The sequence below is a fragment of the Pteropus vampyrus genome, unplaced genomic scaffold, assembly GCF_000151845.1.
Source record: "Pteropus vampyrus isolate Shadow unplaced genomic scaffold, Pvam_2.0 Scaffold93, whole genome shotgun sequence".
NCBI lineage: Eukaryota > Metazoa > Chordata > Mammalia > Chiroptera > Pteropodidae > Pteropus > Pteropus vampyrus.
In genome coordinates, this window is record NW_011888874.1 from 4,199,464 (window position 1) to 4,222,163 (window position 22,700).

The 22,700-nt window shown below is 34.7% G+C and overlaps 1 protein-coding gene across 2 annotated transcripts in view; it reads left to right on the forward strand.

Annotated features, from left to right (window-relative positions):
- CUL3 (cullin 3) overlaps positions 1 to 22,700 on the forward strand; it is a 71,926-nt gene that overhangs the window by 39,840 nt on the left and 9,386 nt on the right. For both annotated transcript variants that reach the window (XM_011364082.2, XM_011364083.2), the window contains exons 6-13: positions 4,139 to 4,284; positions 5,023 to 5,199; positions 6,420 to 6,590; positions 7,180 to 7,287; positions 9,298 to 9,422; positions 10,067 to 10,163; positions 11,584 to 11,718; positions 19,948 to 20,134. In XM_011364082.2, the coding sequence (XP_011362384.1) occupies positions 4,139 to 4,284; positions 5,023 to 5,199; positions 6,420 to 6,590; positions 7,180 to 7,287; positions 9,298 to 9,422; positions 10,067 to 10,163; positions 11,584 to 11,718; positions 19,948 to 20,134 (1,146 nt within the window). The remainder of the gene's footprint in view (positions 1 to 4,138; positions 4,285 to 5,022; positions 5,200 to 6,419; positions 6,591 to 7,179; positions 7,288 to 9,297; positions 9,423 to 10,066; positions 10,164 to 11,583; positions 11,719 to 19,947; positions 20,135 to 22,700) is intronic.

Consider the following 22,700-nt stretch of genomic DNA (forward strand, 5'->3'; position numbering starts at 1 on the left):
AAACACATTTTGCTTCTATGTTTAAAAAAAATCATGCTTCCTATTTGCAGATGGAAAGCCAGAAATTTTTAGCTGAAAACAGTGCTTCAGTATATATAAAGAAAGTAGAAGCTAGAATTAATGAAGAAATAGAACGGGTGATGCACTGCCTTGACAAATCAACTGAAGAGCCAATTGTAAAAGTGGTTGAGAGGGAACTCATTTCTAAGCACATGAAAACTATAGTAGAAATGGAGAATTCTGGGCTAGTACATATGTTGAAAAATGGAAAGACAGAAGGTAAGTGTTAGCAATTGAAAAAAAAAATTAAATCCTTATAGCTCTACCAAGTTCTCAGTAATATTTTTATTTTTCTGTCATTAAAATAGATTATGGATGTCAGTTTTCAAAAAGTTGTGTGTATCATTAATTTTTCACCTGTTACTTTGACAGGATTTAATGGTAAAGCTTGATACTTACTAATGAGGATATTAGGTATTTCTAGGGAATTGTAGCTTTTTTCCTATCTTTCATCTTAAAGTCTCCTCACTTTGTGTTTTCATTAATCTGGAAGATGTAGATAATATTGATGAGGCCAACAAGCTTCTCATCTATTCCTGTACTTTGATTTTATATACTGGAGGGTTTAGGCTCTTTCCATTCCCACATACTGTCCTTTAGTTTCTGTGATTCTTTTAAAATCTGAAGTTCCAATCTTAAATTTTTGTAGACTTTTTTGTGGGAGTTAATTGTGATGATAAGGGTTCCAGAAAAGCAAAACTAGGTGTCTTCCATGTTGACATATTTAGATAATTTAGTTGATTGTTTTGGGGGACTCTGAAGTTATAGACTAAAAAAAGAAAAAGGAAAATTGCATAAAAGTAAACATTTTGAAATAACTATAGCATTTATTCACTTTGGCTTTTTAACTTTATTTTCTTGAAAACAATATTTTCTGACAGATACCATAGATGAAATAAGTGAAAGAACAGTCATTTTGTCCTCATTCTTAATTTCTGAAGTTTTACTTTAAAATTATGACTTTATAAATCACTGACGTGGTATTAAAAAATAAACATGGTACTCTTGCTATTCTGCTTCTTAGGTGAAGTCTTAGCAAGCCACTTAACAAAAGAAATACATAGTGCCCATTGGGGTCATGACCTAGGTAGGGGACGAAAAAACCTTTTTAAGTGAGTAAGTTTAAAGAGTGGAGTATGGAAGAGAAGGGAAAGGAAGGCTGGTGGGAAGAGAGGCTGTTCAGTGCTTCCACTAATAGAATCCTTGCTCTGTGTTTTGAAATGGTTATATTTCTATTCATTTGACAAGTTCCTGAAAAGTTGTATGGAAATTTGTTGTTTTTATTAAACCAGAGAAAGTGATTATTTTAAAAGACCGTTATAGTAAGCCTTTTCTGTCAAAGGAAAAAAAAAATCAGTTTTAGGTATGTTTGTCATGTTTTCTAAAACATACCTTTTGACTCAGCAGTTACACTTCTGAATATTTAGTCGAAGAAAGCCAAAACAGTAATTCGTGAAGATCTATGTAACCCTGTGTTCATGGCAGCACAATAGCCAAGATGTGGAAGCAACCTAAATACCCATCAATAGACGATCGGATAAAGAAGTTATGATTCATATATGCAATGGAATATTAGCCATTAGAAAACATTTAAATCCTACCATTTGCAATGACATGGATGGACCTACAGGTTATTATGCTAAGTTAAATAAGTCAGAGAAAGATAAATACCATATAATTTCACTTATGTGGAATCTAAAGAACAAAAAAGAACAAACTAATCAAAAACAGGCTCACAAATATAGAGGACAGTCTGGTCATGGCCAGAGGGGAGGAGGATTAGGGGGCTGGGAGAAAGGGGTGAACGGCTAAAGAAATACAAATTAGTAGTTGATAGATGATCATGGGGATGGGGAGCATGGCAGAGGGAATGCAGTCAGCATTAACGTAATGGCTAGGTGGAGAGCCGGAGGAGAGAAAGAGCGATCAGGGGGATCGTTTGTAAACTATATAAATATCTAACCAATGTACCGTATACTTGAAACTAATAATAAAATAAAATTTTAAAACACCACTCCTGAATGTCTAAGATCTAAGTCAGGGGTTAGCAAACTTTTTTTTGTAAAGAGGCAGATAGAAAAGATCTTAGGTGCGTGGGACATATAGTAAACTACCCATCCCTACTCTAATAGTGAGAAAGTAGGCATAGATAATAACAAAGGAGTAAGCGTGACTTTTTATAAAACTTCATTTGATTTTTTTTCAATTTAAAAGTGTGAAAACCATTATCAGTTCATGAGTTGTACAAAAACAGACAGTGTATTTGTGTTTGGTCCGTGGATACAGTTTGATGACCCCTGATCCAAATGGTCCCTGGCAGATTCGGACTTTTTCATAAAAAGCATTTTCCCCTACATAAGCCAAATGAGAATCAAGAAATTTTCTAATGCGCTGTTTAGCTATTGAGCTAATGCTTTCATGCCTGCCTTGGTGTGGCGGGGGAGTGGAGAGTAGGGGCTGTGAAACATTTGACGGAGAAGTTGTGGGACACACTAAAGGCATTCAGTATGCCTGACACACATGGCAAGTGCTTATTAAGTACACAAGTGAAGAAATATCAGAATAGCTACTTACCATCGTTCTCTACTTAGCTCTTAATGTTTTCAGCAGGTAAGCAGCTATGTGTGATCCTATATTGTAAAATCTTGGCTTCAGTTTTCCTGACTTTTCCTCTAGAAACCTAATTGCGAAATGTTCTAATTTTGCTAGGCCTTGCTCTTGAGCAGTATGTCGAGAATAGGTCGAGCACAGCTTCACCATGATGAAGCCAAATGTCTCGTAAATTAGAACGTGAAGAAATGGTTTTCCCACAATAAATGGGGGATGAATTAATTGGCTTGGTTATTCAGTGCAGTTACTACTATGAAATTAATTTCAAGTGGTGTCTCATTTTATTGCTTTAGTAAGTGTATGCAGAAATAATGACATTTAATTTTTGAATGCCAAGTATTTCTCATTCTTTCACATTCTCCACTGTACCATATATTTATATACAGTGAAATTAATGAAATGTTAATTTACATACAATTGTAAATTATAGCATATAAGCAAAATTACAGCATATAATTAAGCAAAATTATGGCAACATAGTAACAAAATAGATAAGTTGAGAACTGCCTTGTTAGAGGTATTTGATATTCCAGATTTACTATAGCATATGTCCATAAATTGCTGTTGCATTTGTAATACTTGTTTTTAACATGGGAAATTTGGTTGTAATTTATGCCAAATGTGAGAAATTATTAGCTTTGTTGTGTGTAGATTACTTTGAACAGATATTATTGATGAGAACGTATTTATAAATGAAATTTGGTTTTGCAAGTCATTAAAACCAATTTTAGAAGCCTTTTTTTTTTTTTGGAAAATTTGTTTCTAAGTATTTTTTAAATATATACAACTTTAGTTTTAGGATCTAAATTGCTATTACAAATATAGACTGGGGTAGGCAAATTATAGCCTGTTTCTCAAATATGGCCCACCACCAGTGTGGTTGGAAAAAATCAAAAAAAGTAATATTTCATTATATATGAAATTATATTAATTTTAGATTTCTGTTTCCATAAATAAAGTTTTATTGGAACACAGTCATGCCCACATACTTATGTATTACCTGTGGCTTTTTTATTGCTGTAATGGCAAAATTGAGTGGCAACAGAGACCACGTGGTCCACAAGTCTAAAATATTTACTGTTTGGTGCTTTACAGAAAAAAATTTCCCTGATTTAGAAACTGCTGTTTTATGGGATAAATTATGCAGAAACTCAAAAACTGCGGTTTTTATTTTTTGTGGCTTTACTATGCTGTTTGGGCATCTTCATGTAAACTCAAATTGCTGAGACATTTTTTTGATGCTTTCAAAGCATCTCATCGTAAAATTATTTTATAAATTGCGATAATAACCATGAACTAGCTGATTTTTTTTTTTAATTTTGCTGGGTTTTTTAGATTTCATGTCCGCAAATGGTTATAATGAAGAAATAAGTTTCTTTAAATATCACAAATCATCATGAAGAGATTTACAGAACATTTTTGTCTTAATGTTTAATGTAGTCGATTCGTGTGTTCTTTCTGATTGCAGACCTTGCTTGCATGTACAAGTTGTTTAGTCGCGTGCCAAATGGTTTGAAAACGATGTGTGAGTGCATGAGTTCCTACTTGAGGGAGCAGGGCAAAGCCCTTGTTTCTGAGGAAGGTGAAGGAAAGAATCCCGTTGACTATATCCAGGTAAACTGATACAGAGGATTCTCTTTTCAGTGTATGACAAAGTAATGTTGACAGTGCTGCAAAGGTCACTTTTACTAAGCCATGTGTTATGTACTTTTGTCTTTATCTTATTGTCCCAGTGACAAACCGATATCCTAAAATATTTTAGAATTTTCCAAGTATGTATATCTGTGTCAGGGAGCCAGGCTCAGTTGCTGCTTTTCATTTGTTAATTTGTTTGGCGAAGACCTTGTTTAAATAGTCTCAGGAATAAAAGTTATCCTTTCTACTTTTTTGTATGCCTTGAGTGTTCACATACCTTAGTGTGTTAACAAACCAAGTGTTAAATACTTTTTGTTTCAAAATGTTTTGCTTTCAAGTAATAGTATATTTTATGTTCCAGATTTTTCATGTTTTAATATAAGTAATGGGCTTTTTTGGTACATCTTTAAAGCTGATTTTATCAGGCTTGCCCATTTAGTCCAGAGAGAGGAGGGTGGGGAGAACCAGGGAAGGCGCTTAGGTTCCTCTTCAGTAGAACAGCACATGAAGGGAAGATAGAAGGACTCCCCTCATCACTGCCATTTTTCATAACAGCTTAGACATAGGTTTGAAAATGATAATACAGAATCTGTAAATTTTAACACTAAATGCACACATTTATTACCAGCAGAGTTAAAATAAGCGTACACATTCATGTGTGTATTGTTTATAGAAAAATTACAGTGTACCTTAAATTTCTCTGTTTTTGTTTGGAAGGGCTTATTGGATCTGAAGAGTAGGTTTGACCGCTTCCTCCAGGAATCGTTCAACAATGACCGGCTCTTTAAACAAACTATCGCGGGTGACTTCGAGTATTTTCTCAACCTCAACTCCAGGTCCCCTGAATACCTCTCATTATTTATTGATGATAAGCTGAAAAAGGGAGTAAAAGGGGTAAGTATAATGCATTTGAAAATTCATTAAATTTTATTTGCAGATAAAAAATTGTATATCAAATGAGAAAATCAAATATGAAATTGGGGAATTTTATAGATATAAAAATAAACATAGCCCTTTGCTGTGCTTATTAAATGTGTGCTGTGATCTTTGAAAAGGATTGTTTAAGACATGTGAGTGGCCAGAGGTACTTTGACATTTCACCTAATGTGTAATTAGCATCAAAAACAAAAACTACACAGTGATGGTTGTTAAACAGTCTTTAGACTGTGAGGATTTGATATGCTATAGAGATTGTAAGGAACTAGAAAACAGCTGTTCGTTCCTAGCACAGAATCTTGGATCTCTCATCTAGTTCTGGAGTTTACGTGGAAGCCAAGAATTGGAAGCCATGAACTAGAATAACTATCAGAAAGTAATTTAAAAGCATGTTCTGGAGCTCAATTTCAAGCTTTTATTATATATATCTAGGATCCTAGAAACTCACTGTAGCATAGAAAATCAAATTAAGCATGTTGTGATTACACATAAATTGGTCTTTTTGACTTAATCTTGGAATTTGTGAGACTAAAGGGCAAAGCAGCAAATGGCCACAGGTTTTACAGGGAGCTCTAACAAAGAAACAAACAAAAGGAAGATCACCAAGGACACAATAGAAAAGGCACATTTGTTTAGTCTTTCTTGTTTTTTAATATAAGCTTAATCTGCCACAGTATTTATCTTGCCCTTATTAAAAAGATAAGGGCATGGGACCTTTTAAGCACTTTGATTTACAACAAATTATTACCCTTCTATTTGTACATTTTGGATTTTGAATAAGCTCATATGAAAGTATCTTTTGGCTATGTAAGTTCCTGCCTAAATATTATGCAGAGGTTCCTTTTTGTGAGTAAAATTTTATTTCATCTGTTCTCAGTCATGCTTTAGTCCAGCCTCGCAGCACTTCATGGCTTCGTTTCAGTGGCTGCCCTCTGGGTCTGGAACTCCACCGAGGCCCTGGGCAGTGCTGTAGGAGAATAGGCTGGGAGAGCTGTGCCTTGCTGCCACGTGGGTAGGAAGCACGCTCTCGCACCGGATGCCGCCTCCTGACACAGCTCACCCAGGCACTCCTGTTTGTCGTCAAACACTCCCGTTTTTACACTGTACATGAACTATGGCGCGATTTTCATAGAACTAAAATTTTGTAATTATTAAATCATTTTTAATTGATTTTGCAGCTTACAGAACAAGAAGTAGAAACAATATTGGATAAGGCAATGGTCCTTTTTAGGTTTATGCAAGAAAAAGATGTATTTGAACGTTACTATAAACAACATTTGGCGAGAAGACTTCTTACAAATAAAAGTGTTTCTGATGACTCAGAAAAAAACATGATATCTAAGTTAAAGGTAAGGCATAAGATGGAATGTACCTCGCTATTTATCACATGATTGAACAGCAACATGTAATTGTGGAATATCTAATTGATTTAAAATGTTTATTTCTATAAATAAAGCTAGATTTTTTTTTTTTTTTTTTTTTTTTGAGCAGGCTATACTTATATTTGTTGAAGTTCTGAGACATTCAGAATTTGCCGGAATTTCTTTTGGTATGGCAGGATACATTCATGGAGATCTAGATAGGATTAGTACAAGGGGAACAGTAAATGGAATATTACTGTATAGTTCTGTCAAACGTGTGGTCCATTGACCACCTGTATCTATATCACCTGAGCTGCTTGTTCAAAACACAAGCGTTCTGGTCCCTATCTACAGTGAGGTTATTAGAGTCTCCGAAAGAGTCTTGGAATCTGTGTTTTAAAATAAAGTCCTTGAGTTATTCTTAAACATACTAAAGTTTGGTACCCACAGGCATGGAGCAACTATTGGGACGATTTAGAAATGGTGGCAGTAACATGGAAGAGTTTATTTTTTGTACATTTTTCTCATAGAAAAATTTGTCACTTATTTTGTGTGTATTTGTCGTTTTCTTCCACAGACTGAATGTGGATGTCAGTTCACATCAAAACTGGAAGGAATGTTTAGGGATATGAGCATCTCAAACACAACTATGGATGAATTCAGGCAACATCTACAGGCAACTGGGGTAAAATTCTTAATTTTTGTTTTTATGTAGTCTTTTATAATGGGCGTTTTCATCTATATATCAAATAACTGAACTGCTAGTGTCAGTTATATATCTGCTAATCCAGTTGTAGCTTCCTCTTAACTATAAGGGCATTATTTGCATGCAGTTACTGGCTTTTTTATATATATATAATTGTTTATGCTAAGGGCCTTAAGCCTCCTGTGCCTAACCTACAATAGAAAGATGTGATGAAAAGTGACCGAGTAATGAATACAAATCTTGAGCTTTTTGAAATCTTCGAGCACCTTTAAAATCTGTCCAGTCCTCAAGCAGGTGATTCTCTGTAACTTGGTTGGCCTGTTGAAATGTACCAGGAGAATGGCTCTTCCATTTAGTCTTAGAAATACTTTCTTACAGTTCTAATAATACTTGTGGCATACTTTATTTTAGACAGTTCTTATTATGGCGAAGCTAATTTAAGTATTTGCCCATTTTTTCCTGTATTTTTATTTTTAAAGTGGGGATGGGGCAGGAAAACCAACCAGCTATCATATTTCTGTTTTTTATATCATCAAATCATGTGTCGTCACTTCTCTGAACCTTTGTCTCTCTGCTTACCCCTGTCTTGCACAATATAAGCTGAATGGCTTCAAAATATTACTAAAATAGTTAGGAAAAGAAGATGCAAACCACTAGAGTAATAAATAGTTCCTTGAGGTTCTTTTTTTTCTTTTTCATTTAACAAATAATTCATTAAGTGCTTTCTGTGCCAAGCATTGTTTTAGTCACTGGGAATACAGCAGAGAACAGAACAGGCAAAAATCCCTGCCATCACGGAGCTTGCATTCTATCCTGGGAGACAGATGATAAAGAAGAGAAGTAAACACCTAGCACCTTAGCTGGTGATGGAAGATACAGAGGAAATCTATAACCAGAAAGAGCGGTCAGGGAAGACCTCTTAAAAAATGGCATTTTGAGAAAAGAATTGAAGATTAGGGAGCAAAATATGTGCATGTGTGGGAGAGGAGATAAAAGACTATTGTCTTTAGTGGATTGAATCAAGTCGTGACCACCACCACCTCCCCCACCAACTTACAGATGAACCAGCAGTTCTGCGTCCTCTGTCTTTCATCATCCAAGAGTCTCTGCTATTATTTTCTCTCCTGCACCAGCTAAGATTTCTGGTTGCACCTTCCTTAAAATGGAGTAATCGTTTAGTAGGTATTTGTGAAGAAATCCGAGTGTGGAATACTTCACAGTATTTATAAATTCATCCCTTCCTTTTAAAAATCTATATCACTATCTCATTAAGGTTCAATAAAAATGTAGTAATGTTTTAGAACATTTGTGAATATCAGTAATAAAGATAATATTTCACCCTTAAGAATTTCTGTTGATGCGCTTTATTATTTTCTTAAAATTTTAATTTATTTAAAAAGAAAATATCTCCTTGTGACATGAATGCTAGCATATATTTTTTAGAGGCAGTCATCCATTATTCAAATATTCATAGAGCATGTACTATGTAGAACTGGACCTACAGTGTCCTATGCAAAGGTGGTTAGAATGTGAACTGCATGCGAAAGTATTTTGATCAGTGTACTTGGGAATGGGATAGAAATATTTTGTTTTGTGCATTAAATTGGTAAAATACTTAAAAGCTGAGATGAAAGATATTATCCTAGAATTTTCTTTAAAATGGTACTTACATAGCCCCTTAATATTTTTTTTAAAAAAGCTTAAAGGCCAAAACATTGCACTTCTCAATGACACCAGTGATACTTAGTTCAGTGCTAAGAACTATTCTTTAGTCAATATTAAACATCCTAAGCAATCATTTAGAATATTTGCCAGGACAGTTAAAATTTGAAAAACGCCAGTGGGTCTACCTTTGAGAACATAGTATCTTATGTGCTTGATCTTGGACATGGAGCTACTACTTTGATGACTCTAAAGCAGTGTCTGTACAGAACGACTAACAAATCCTAGCTCATTTAAGGGAAACATCTCTTTCTCTTCTATACACAGGTATCTTTAGGTGGTGTTGATCTCACAGTCCGGGTGCTCACAACGGGATATTGGCCCACTCAGTCAGCCACACCAAAGTGCAACATCCCACCAGCACCGAGACATGCTTTCGAGATATTCAGAAGGTAAACGTAGATCAAACTTTGTATTTCTAAGTACAGATAATTGTCCAAAACTGAAATAAATTTGGGCATTAGTAGTATCCCTGATTGAGATTGAATTTACTCCATTTTTTACTTCATGTTCAAAAGGAGAATTTATCCTTGATGCTTTTAATTCGTAAGAATGCATCATGTAAACTCTTTTTCAGAGGAACATTTTATTAATGTTCTTCGGCATTAGTGCATGGTTAGGACTATATGTTTATTGTTGATGGCTGCCACTAGCCTATGACGAATTGGTTGCTGGGTTACCTTGGAGAAAGGTGGTCTTATGAGCAGCAGTGGCTGACCAGCAGGCAGGGGCAAAATGCCAGTAGAAATTATTTAGTATGTTACCTTTATCATTTAATATCTAGCTAAGTTACTTAGGTCTGTCTTTTTCTCTGTCTCTCTCCCTCTCTCTTCCCTCTCCTCCCCCCTCCGTCTTTTTTTTGGTTTTGTTTTTATTTTTCATTCCCCTTCTGTAAAAATACTGAACTTCCTAAGATTTACTTTATCTTTTCACATCTCCTTTACATATATGTTTGTTAAGGATTGTTATCCTGTAGCTTATTATTTCAAATATGTATTTTATATGAGTCTCTAAAATCTGGTTTGATTTGCTCAAGGTTTTACTTAGCCAAACACAGTGGTCGACAGCTCACACTCCAGCATCATATGGGTTCTGCAGATCTCAATGCCACCTTTTATGGACCAGTTAAAAAGGTAAATATGGACAGTTTGAACATATTTATATTTAGCAACTTAAAATTAATCAATAGAACTGATTTGTGATTTTTATTGGCCTGGATAAATTGTTTCTCTTATTTCCCAGTTTCAGATAATAAAAAAGGGAGAACTTTGGCTTTAATTTGTTTACTTTTGTTCCTCAGTTCCATTGTAAAGACTAAACCAGTAGCCTTCCTTAAGGAGTAAATGAATAATAAGATAATTACACATTTTATTTATAAGATTAGACTTGAAACAGTATCACCTAAAATAATAAAATGTAAATTGATTTGAGGATAGACAAAGCCAGTCTCCTGTAATCCTTACTTTCAGATCAAAACTGGGCACATTAACACTTGAGATTTGTAATATGTATAATATGTTACTAAAGTCATTTAAAAATTAGCACTAGTCTAGTGAATTGCCTTCGTTTTTAAAGAGTAATCGTTTTTTTATACCTCAAATCGTGAGGTTTAGAGTAATAATTTACCTTCCATTGATTAATATAACTCAAATTAGGGCCACTTTCCTTAAAAACAGAAAAGTAATAAAAAGCTTCTAGCAAAACATTAAAGAAAAATGCTTAAGTTGTCATCTAGGTAGCAAATAACAGTTTTATTCTGTATTTTAATTAGAATATTACTGATTTCATATGATATCACTGTAACTCCAGTTTTTTAAAAAAAATTGTTGAAATGGCTATATATTCTAATTTTTATATTTAATTGAAATGGGAACTGTTCTTTACCGTTTGTTTAGTAAATAATGTTTGAAACTGTGGCATACGTAAGTGGGAAGGTCAGCTATACAAAGAACTCAACTTTTAGCTATTGTTTGTTTTTATTTTAATGGAGAGGTTTTTTTTCCCTGAATAATGTTATCTTTTGAAGTTTTATTAAGCATGTGTAGGTTTTACAAACATAATTCGTATATTAATCATTGAAGACTTAAATTTCTACTTTGTACTTCTAAAATCATAGAGCCAGGAACAGGCTTTAAAGAGTGGCAGAGATTCCCCGACCCCCATCCCGTGCTCTTATTTGATCTCTTACTGTGATTAGTCACACGAAAAGAAATCTAATACTACTACTTCTAGGAGTGGTGTAATGGAATGATGTCTTATGTTCATTATCCCATTGTTAAAAAATAATTTTAGTTGTGATTGTAAGGAATTTTTTGATTCATTTTTTAGATATGTTAAAGTATTCACAATTTTTTTAAAAATGACAGTTCTAAAGACTGTGCACATACACACATATGTACACATTACACATTTTTTAATAATATTTTCTATCAGAATAAATTATATAGTTTTTTGAAGGAGGGGTTGGGCATGGCAGTGCTTATTTCTCAAACATAATGTTAAAGTTATCAAAAGATAATTATGTGTTGTTTATACTTTTTAAAAATGAAACAGGAAGATGGATCTGAAGTTGGTGTTGGAGGGGCACAAGTAACTGGCTCTAATACACGGAAGCACATATTGCAAGTTTCCACTTTCCAGATGACCATATTAATGCTCTTTAATAATAGAGAAAAATACACATTCGAGGTATGCATTAGTTATATAAATTTTAACCAATTGTGTTGTTTCTAATTCTCACCTATTACTTGAATAACCGTTAAGAGTTGTTATTTTTTGAAGAGGAGGAGGAGGAAGATAGTGAGGATGGTGACGATGGTGGTGATGATGATGATGGTGGTGTGATGATGATGGTGATGGCGGTGGTGGTGGTGGTGGCGGCGGCGGCGGTGGTGGTGATGGTGATGATTTGAGTAATCTTTGAGTACTGTTAGAGAAAAGAGCATAAAATTGGACTATGGAACTATATAAACATTGTACACTTATGGGTCACATTTTATTTGTTTTTTTAATAAACTTTATTAAAGTATAAATATGTTTTATATAATAAAACATCCCATTTAAAAATGTGCACAGTTTGATGAGTTGTAGCAGATGTACCCGCCTGTGTAACTACCATCACAATCAATATATAGAATATTAGCCCCTCTCCAAATTTTTGCAGTCTTTCGCAGTCAATTCCCTTCCGCTCAGGCAACCAGTAATCTGCTTTATATCAGCATAGATTCGTTTTGTCTTTCTAGAATTTCATATAAATGCAGTTATCTAATCCATACCTCTTTTGTGGAGCTTCTTTTACGTAGCACAGTATTTTTGAGATTCATCTATGTTGTTGCACGTATAGTTTCAGTAGTTCATTACTTTTTATTAGTGAGCTATATTCTATTATATGGATCTACTACGTTTTCTGTATCTGTTTACCAGTTGATGGACATTTGAGTTGTTATCAGATTGAGGCTGTTATGAATAAAGTTATATGTTTAACTTTTTAAGAAACTGCCAAACCGTGTCCCAAAGTGATTGCACCATTTTACATTACTGCCAGCAGTGGAGTGTTCCAGTGCTGCACATCCTCTCCAAAATTTAATACTGTCAGTCTTTTTAATATTATCTATTTTAGCTGGTGTGTAATTATTATTATATTATTAATTTGCCTTTCCTTGATGTTGAGCATCTTTTATGTGTTCATATGCTACTTATGACTTGTCTTATTTAGTGAGGTATCTGTTCATATCTTTATTGAGCTGTTTAAAAGCTCTTTATAAATTCTGTTTACAAATCCTTTGTCAGATCTATGTGCTGTGAATGTGTTCTCACAAGTCTGTCACTTACCTTTTTTCTTAGTGCTGCGTTGCTTTTGATGTCTTAAGAAATTATTCGTTACCCCAAGATTAAGTGTTTTATAGTTTTAGCTTTTACATTTAGATCTATGATCAATATCAAGTTAATTTTTTTGTGTGTGTGGTTAGGGGTAAGGATTCAGAGTTAACACACACACACACACACACACTCTCTCTCTCTCTCTCTCTCTCTCTCTCTCTGATTTAGTTGTTCATTCCAGCGTCATTTGTCGAAAGCAGTAGTCTTCTCCCTTTAAATTATCTTGGCCTGTTTATTAAAGAAATCATTTGACCATATATGTGTGGGTTGTTTCTGACTGATTTGTCTCATTGATTTCTGTGTCTGTCCTTACGCTAATTTTATACCGTCTTGATAGTGTCAGATTTCTTTTTCCACCATCTTTTCTTTTCCTTAGGTAACTGTTTTAATATGCTTACATTTTTATTATCTTTTTTCTTTCTCCCTATCCTTTTAAATGGGTAGGTTGGAGTTGAAATGAAGATTATGTGATTCTTAAGTTTAAATTTTAAGATAAAGAATGAATCTTTTAAGAGATGACTATTTTTATGTCATATTCCTCAAGGAAATGTTTTGAAACCTGAACGTTTTAGGTCAGTGGCTAAGTCAAAAGGTTTTGCTCTTCCAGATGTGTCATAGGGAAGGAATAGCCTTAGTTTTTCAAGCACAACTTATTAGTGATTGAGTCCCAAGAATATTGATTAAGCAAGTAATGAATACCTTACTCAAACATTGTAAGCCTTTTCAAGCAGAAATACAACTAAATTATCTCTAACAGCTTGGATGTTTTATTCTGCAGCTCTCATGGAGGAATATATTTTAAGCAAAATAAGCTACTGCTAGAGTTGGTTTTCAGAGTTCACCTTTATAAAGAGCTGGCAAAAACAATGGGATAAACAAAAACATAAATTCATTTTCTATAGCCATTATTGGAATTGCTAGTAATGTTAGTGGTTCAAGCCTTTTCTTTCCCAACCAGCTTGAGATCATTGATGCTAATGAGCAGTGCTTAGGCAGAAGGTAAAATTAAGTAGGAAATTTTCTCTCATATTTCAGATTTTAGCTAAGTCACACACCAGAAGCCCAAGCATAAATGGCATATGTAGAATGTTACTCCTATGGCTCCATAGCCTTTTGACTGCTCATGTCTTGAACCAGGGGTGTTGCGAAAGGAAAAGGCATGTGAAGTTCATCTTGCCTCACACCATATGTTCACTGTAGTCCACTTCATAAGTTTTATTAGCCAGCTCTTTTACAGAAATCATCTCTACAAGTTAGAGGAGATAGTTAATAATTTTCATGGAAGCTAATCTTTTATCTTTGAATATTCTTTCTTTTAGTTCAGTAATGGTATATTCATTATTTAATGCTACACAAAAAACCTTAAAACTTAGTGGTTTAAAATGGCCGCCAACAATTTATCTTTTGTGGTTTCTAGGGGTTAGGGATTTAGGAAGGGCTCGATTGGGTGATTGTGGCTCAGTCTCTCATGAGGTTGCTGGGGTTTAGTCATCTAACGTTTGTTGGGGGCCGGGAAATATACTTCCAGGCTGTTGGTGTATACTTCCTTCCACGTGGCTGGCAGGTTCCTTTGGCTCTTGGTGAGAGGTCTTAGTTTCTCTCCACATGGCCCTTTCCACATGACTGTTTATTGTCCTTGCATCCTAGTGGCCAGCTTTCCCTAGAGCAGTCAGTCCTAGACACCCAAGCAGAACCTGCAGTGCCTTTAAGACAAAGCCTCAGAAGGTACCTATTGTCACTTCTGTATTTTCTTAGTTATCCAAGTCATTCCTTTTACAGTGAGGGGGCCACGCAAGGTTAAAACTTACCAGGATCATCGTGGGCCATCTTGAAACCTACCTACAAATGGTGGCATTTACTTGTAGTGAAACATTTAATCCATAATAATCAGGATGCTGGGGCTTTTTCCTCTTTTTATATATTCTTTGAATAGAAGTCTGTATTGTGATTTGAACCCATAATGCAAAATACACATAGTACTCTTGGGAAATGTCTGAGGCTGGCATAACTTTATTACTAAAATTGACCCAGGAAAATACAAAAAAGAGAAAGAAAGTTATAGGTTATTCAACGTAAATGCACAAATCTTAAATGAAATTTTAACAAGTCACATTCAAGAGAGTATTAAAAGAATAATTCAGTTTCCAAATAATGTTTTTCCTTGGAATACAAAGAAGGAATTTGTTAGCAGTTAGTTGTGAGATTTTATATTAATAATAATATAATTAACACTTGCTACAATGCCAGACACCACTTCAAGGATAAAATCAATCAATGATCTCTACAGATGTACAGAAGCATTCGATAAAAGTCAGTCCCCAATAACTCTAATGTGAAGGACTCTTAGTTACTTAAGAATAGAATGAATTGCCTGCCCTTAATGTCATAAGCGTGCGTTTAATGAGAGACCTGAGCAAACAGTAGTTAGTAAAATATTAGACACTTTCCCATTAAAGTTAGGAACAAGTTAGGATACCTAACCTTTACAGCTACCAGTCAGCCTTGTTCTGCAGGTTCTAACACAAGAAGAAAAAAAAAAGAATGGAATTTTTAAATATCAGTAGTTGACAAAATTTGTAGACAGTATGATTGTCAACTGTGATAATCAACTAAGAAACCATTATCTGAAAAGTGGCCATTTGAAAAATCAACTTTTCTGTAAATCAGAATTAATCAGAAAATGACATGAAGAAAGTGGTATTTTAATAGGAATCATGATTTCCCTAGGAATTGTTCCAACAAGAAAAGTGGAAGACATACCAAAAGGCAATAAAAGCAAAAGAATGCGAAAGGGTAAATGTACCCAACTGGGAAAGCTCCATGTTATAAAGGAGTTATTTTTTTGAAGTCACCTGTAACTTCAATGAAATTCCAGTCAAAATTTGCAAAAGATTTGTTTTCTATGAAACGTGACAAGCTGATCCCAAAATTCATCTGAACAAGATGCACAAAAATAGGCAAAACTTTTTTTTGAAGGGGTGGGGATTTGGGGTGGAAAAGCCCAGTAAGTGGGGAAGGACTTTGTCCTAATATTAAGAACATAACCTGAAAGTTAAAATTATTTTCAGTCCTGAAGGAAGAGAACACAGCTGGAGGTATCACTCTGCCTGACATTAGTTTATACTACAAAGTGTCAGTAATCAAAACAGTGGTATAGGCAGAAAAACAGACACACAGACCCACGGAACAGAATCAAGCGTCCAGAATTAAACTGGGCAAATAATTTTCTACAAAGAAGCCAAAAACATACAATGGAGAAAGGAAAGCCGCCTCTATAAATGATGCTGGGAAAATTGGAAAACCACCTGCAAAAGAATGAGACTAGACTTTTCTCTTTCACCATACACCAGAATTAACTCAAAATCGATCAAAGACCTGAATAAAAGACCTGAAACAATAAATTGCATAGAAGAAAACATAGGTACTCATTAAACTCATGGACTTTGGACTTAGAGAGGATTTTGTGAATTCGACCTCAAAGGCAAGGGAAGTAAAAGCAAAAAATGAATGAGACTGCATCAAACTAAAAAGCTTCTGCTCAGCCAAAGAAATTGTCTACAAGACAAAGAGGCAACCATCTGAATGAGAGAAGAATGCCTCCGATAAGGGCCTAATATCCAAAATATATAAAGAACTCATACAACTCAAAAATAAAAAAGCCAGAAAATCCAATTAAAAAATGGACGAGGGCCTGAACAGGCACTTCTCCCAAGAAGACATTCAAATGGCCAGCAGACATGAAAAGATGCTCAACTTCACTAGCTATTAGGGAAATACAAATCAAAACCACAGTGAGATACCACCTCACACCTGTTAGAATGTCTGTAATCAACAGGAAAAGTAGTAAGTGTTGGAGAGGTTATGGGGAAAAGGAACCCTCATACACTGCCAGTGGGAAAGTAAATCGGTACAGCCACTATGGAAAAACAGTATAGAGGTTCCTCAAAAAATTAAGAATAGAATCACCATATGACCCAGCAATCCTCCTTCTGGGTATTTACCCCAAGAAGCTTGAAAACATCCACAAAGGTATATACACCTTGATGTTCATAGCAGCATTGTTCACAGTAGCCAAGACATGGAAACAGCCGAAGTGCCCATCGGTAGATGACTGGATAAAGAAGATGTGGTCCATATATACAATGAAGTATTACTCAGCCGTAAGAAAAAAATGAATTAATGCATTTGAGACAACATGGATGGATCTTGAAATTATCACATAAGCAAATTAAGTCAGAAAAAGTTGAGAACCATATGATTTCACTCATACGTGGGATATAAAACTAAAAGAAATGGACATGACAGACAATCAGATGGTAGAATTAATAGTTACCAGAGGGAAGGGGAGGAGGCGGGGAGGGTAAGTAGGGGTTGGGTCAAATATTTGGTGGCAGAAGGAAATTTAACTTTGGGTGGTGAACACACAATGCAATATACATATGATATATTATTGAAGTCTATACTTGAAACCTACTTGATTTTATTAACCAATGTAACCCCAATGCTTTTAATCTAAAAAATTGTTTGAACTGTGCAGATAAATGGCTCATTTGAAGAAAATAAAGAGTCCAGAAACAATAATATAAATAGAAGTGTCTAAGAAATGATAAATTTGCCAATTCTTATCAAACTCAATTAAAATAATTGCTTCATTTGTGGGAAAGGTGGGCGAGTAGTATGAGGACCTTAGTTCCAAATGTCATATCAAATATAAAATCAAATTTCAAATAGATGTAAGTACAAATCTATAAAATTAATAGAAGAAAACAATATTTTGGTAAGCTTGATAAGAAAAAGGCCTCTTTTCAAGCCTGTTCCATAAACCACAAAGGAGAGGGCAGATTTAACAACATAAATAGTAATAAGACATCTATATGGTAAGGTATCATAAAGAAAAGATAAAAAGACTACAAAAAATTATTTACATGTAACAATTGAAAACTAAATATACAAAGAACACGAATAAGTCAATACAAAAACAAACAACTGAAAAGAAAAGGAAAATGAGTAGACAAAGCACAGAAGTGTTATAAATATCCTTTTAACATTAAAAAAAATGCTTTTCTTCTGTAGGTCATGGAATTACAAGTTAAAGTAATAAGATAACCATTTTTATCCCAAAAGATGGACAGACGACACGAAAATTCTGTGTTGAAGGTAGAGAGAATAGGTACTCATAAATTGTTGTGAAGTTAAATAGTTAACTCAAAAGGCAGTTTGTTGGTATCTATCAAGTATAATATATAACTTTAAGGAAACTAGTACATTTCTAAAATCTCCTTTGGGAAACCTGGCTTTTGTGTTCAAAGACAAAAAGGCATGCTCCATCACAAAACTGGCCACAGTCCCAGTCTGCCTTCGTGTTGTGATAGGAGCAGTGCTTTGGAATTCTCCATAGCTTTGATCTCTTGATGCTAACCTGGAGAATCTCCAGGAAATTAGTAGGACCACCATGTGATGTGACCCCATTTACGTTTAACATTAATACGCGTGTGTAGATGGGCATGTCCATGGACGTACGGTATGTATGTGTTTGTGTCCATATATGTAGATGTAGATATATAGGGAAAGTCATAGAAGGGTATATATTGAATTACTGTAGTTACCTCTGGGAATGATGTGTAATTGTAAACTCTCACCTAAGAATGTTTTTTCATTTCTTTGAATATGATTAAACAGTAAATAACTCAATTTTAGTATGCACATAGTAATTATAATCAACATTCTAATGATTAATAGCACCTATTTAACTTGCTGGGATTAACATTTATAGTATTTGAAATGTCCAAAATAGGTAGACATGACCAGAGATCATTTGAAGCAAAGGAAGAATGTGCCTCATCCCCAAAATTCCCATTTCTCTCGATCCTCACGTAACCCGACAAACCTTTAGAAGAACCTAAACTGTTGCTCACAGACTCTTGTGAAAGGGAGACTGACTCCAGGTCAGTTACATAATCCAAACTTGCTGCCTTCACGCCTGCTGCTCCTGTGCTGCTTTTGAGAAACAGCTTTATACAGTAAATCAAAGCAGTATATCCTAACGTAAAGGCTTTCCACACGTACATCCCCGTAGATGTGTAGGGACTAAATCATACACGTGTGCAGTTCTCTTAGTGTCCCACTGACATAAGAAGAGAGTGATGAATTTAAAAGTTATACACTTGACTCTTGAACAGATTGGGGCTACGGTCCTCGACACTTACCTGCCCCCACTTGAAAATTGGTGTATAACTTCTGACTCTACAGTAGTTGGCCCTTTGCATCCTTGGATTTGAAGGAAATTCAAAAATAACTGTTTTTCAGCCACCGTTGGTTGAATCTGTGGATGTGAAACCCGCAGACACAAAGGGTTGACTGGACTTATTGGGGAAAAAAATTGCATATAAGTGGACCTGTGCAGTTCAATCCTGTGTTTTCAAGAGTCAAACGGCTTTTTTTCAGCATTTTATTCATCTCATGTAGAAAAATACCTGCACTTCCAAATATTTATTGCTTTTTATATTTAGAATTAATTACCAGATATTTAATTTTTTTATTTGGTCATAAAGACAGTAAATATGATCAAGTTGGGTTATAAATTGTGATTTTATGATAGAAGGCCTTAGTTCAGCCCTACTTTGCTTCTCTGCAGAAGATGTTGCTAAGCGAAAGAGTAGTGCGGATAAACTTGGAAGGAAGATCATAGAGCATTTCTAAAATTAGCAGTCATATGTTGGTTAATACTTTGTTTTTACCTGGATATTAAAGCAGGTCCCTAGTATTCCCTGCTGCATGACCTTTTTACACTAGATCTTATATCTCCTGAAACAAAAATAGTGTGTGTATTTTCTATACTTTGTCATTTGAATCACCTTTTCTCTGGTTTGTTCAAATAAGTGGGATTTCAGGGAAGTGTCATGGTCAGAGAATTCTTTGTTGTAAATTGTTTTCTTAATGGAAAACATCACTGCTTGATCAACTTCACCTACTTACTAACTAATCTGCTTGAATCTTTCGAAAAGTCTAATTATAATGTCGGTGTGATAAAAATTTCAGGAAATTCAGCAGGAGACAGATATCCCCGAAAGAGAGCTCGTCCGAGCCCTGCAGTCCCTGGCCTGCGGCAAGCCGACCCAGCGGGTTCTCACGAAAGAGCCCAAGTCGAAGGAGATTGAAAATGGTCACGTGTTCACAGTCAACGATCAGTTCACATCCAAACTTCACAGAGTCAAGATTCAAACAGGTATTCTTCCTTTGAAAAAAATAATTTTATTGTTTTCTCTAAAAAATTCTCGTCTGTCGGATTTCTGTCTTTTAAAAAAGTAATTCTTTTCTGGTGTTTCGTGACACATAGGCTTAAGATATGGCTCAGTTTTTATTGACAGGTGTTCTGTCAGAATGCAGATGAATCCAAGTACAGTAAACATTTAGAAAAGGAATTCATAGTGTGAACATGGTACTTAACTTCCACATGGTTCTTGACTAGTGAAGTACAATTTTATGAACATATTACATCTTAAAACAATCCTTTTTAACTGGTTAACTAATCTAATAGACAGTGGGCGTCTATTTTTAAAACCGATTTACAGATTGTTCAAAATTAGGAGTTACCTATCTAAAGATTGGTCTTTAGATGCAGCTATTTATAGTTCAATAAATATTTTTAAGTTTGAAAACCTTAAAACTTGTATCTCAAACTTAAAAACAGAAGTGACACATTTATATGAGCAGTTTTTGATATTTCTTTATTACATTAAAAAAATTTGGAATGGGGTATTTATAAATTACCTATATTATTAAACAAAACATCTTCTCCCCCAATACACATAATAACTTGTCAGTGGATTCACAGCAAGAGAAATCTGCCAGATGCCAAAATTCATGCGGTTTTATCCTTTAATCCATTCACTATGTTCTCCCTCAGTCTCTGCTTTTTTCATTTTTATTTTTCAATTAGATTTGCCATTCAGTATTATATCAGCTTCACATGTACAGCGTAGTGCTTAGACATTTATATAATCTACAAAGTGATCCCCCGATTAGTCTGGTACCCATCTGGCGCCATACATAGTTATTACAGTGTTATTGACTATATTCTCTCTACTGTACTTCACACCCGGTGACTATTTTGTAACAGCCAATTTATACTTCGTAATCCCTTCACCTTTTTGCCCAGTCCTCTACCCCCTTCCATCTGGCAATTAGCAGTTTGTTCTCTTATCTGTGAGTCTGTTTCCATTTTTGTTTGTTTGTTTATTTTGTTATTTAGATTCCACATATAAGTGAAATCATATGGCGTTTGTCTTTCTCTGACTTATTTCATTAAGCATAATGCCCTCTGAGTCCATCCATGTCATTGCAAATGGTAAGATTTCATTTTTTATAGTGGAGTAATATTCCATTGTTGATGGTTTCCTTTGCTGTGCAAAAACTTTTTGATGTAGTCCCATTCATTTATTTTTTCTTTTGTTTCTCTTGCCCAAGAAGATATATCAGAAAAAATACTACTAAGAGCAGTGTCAGAGTTTAATGCCTATGTTTTCTTACAGGAGTTTTATGGTTTTGGGTCTTACATTAAGAGTTTAATCCATTTTGAGTTTATTCTTACATGTGGTGTAAGAAGGTGGTCCAGTTTCTTTTTTTTTTTTTTTTTTTTTTTTTGCATATATCTGTCCAGTTTTCCCAATATTATCTATTGAATAGACTATCTTTCCCCCATTTTATATTCTTGCTTCCTTTGTCATAAATTAATGCTGACAGAAGCTGCACTTTTTTTCTACACAGGAAAAGGGTTAAGAAAACCTATGCGGTCACAATACTTATCACTAGAGAAAAATTTTAACATAACCAAAATATCAATAAGAGCCAAGATGATCTAAGTCCCATTCCAAAATGAAAAACATTTATTTACAGAATTTTACAGCTGACAAGAACTTTTAAGACCATACCCTATTTAAATCAGATCTAAAATACTACACATACACACACATCACCAAAAAGTAAAAATCCATGAAGAGATGACTATCTTTTGGATAATAATATCTGACAGTACTATTGCTGGGCATGATGGGATCTGTGATTGTGAAGACAGTTACTTATTTAGGGTAAAGCATTGTGAGGCTAGGTAATTCAGGTACATGCCACCATACATTTTACTTTAAATCTAGAATACAAATAAGTCCTGAAACGTAAAACCTGTATCTGCCCAAAACTATAAATACATATGTCTTGCACTGGGGGGAAAAAAGACATTTTATTCTATGATTCTCTTCAGCACCGTCCTATTTTTAATACACATCTCTGTCCCAAAGACAGAGGGCCAATTGTGGTGATGGAGATACAATGATGTGGTTTGCAGCTGTGGGGCACGGTAGTCAAAGCTTTAGCAGAGGTACACCACCCTGCTTCGAAAAGCATATCCAGTTAGGGTCAAAAGGAAAAGCAAAAGTGTGTATATGAGTCAGTGTATTCTGGCAATCAATTGTATATTTAGCATTAAAATATTTTTTTTTTAATTTTCGGAATTAAGATTTGTTAATTCAGCATTTTACACACACTATTTACATGTACACAAAAACAATGCATTTGGGAGATAATACCTGAAGGCTCTGAATGAACTGCAAGTGTCCAGTCCCAAATTTTAAAGAGAGCTTGAGTTTTAGACTAGTTCTAGGACGCCAGCTACCTATTGAGGGGTCTTGCTACTGCAGATTCCTCTGTGCAAAGTCACTCGCTGTCCTTCAGGATTCATTTACCAAGTCTACAAGAAACAGATAAGCATTTGAGCAAAACTGATTTTGTGATAGCCT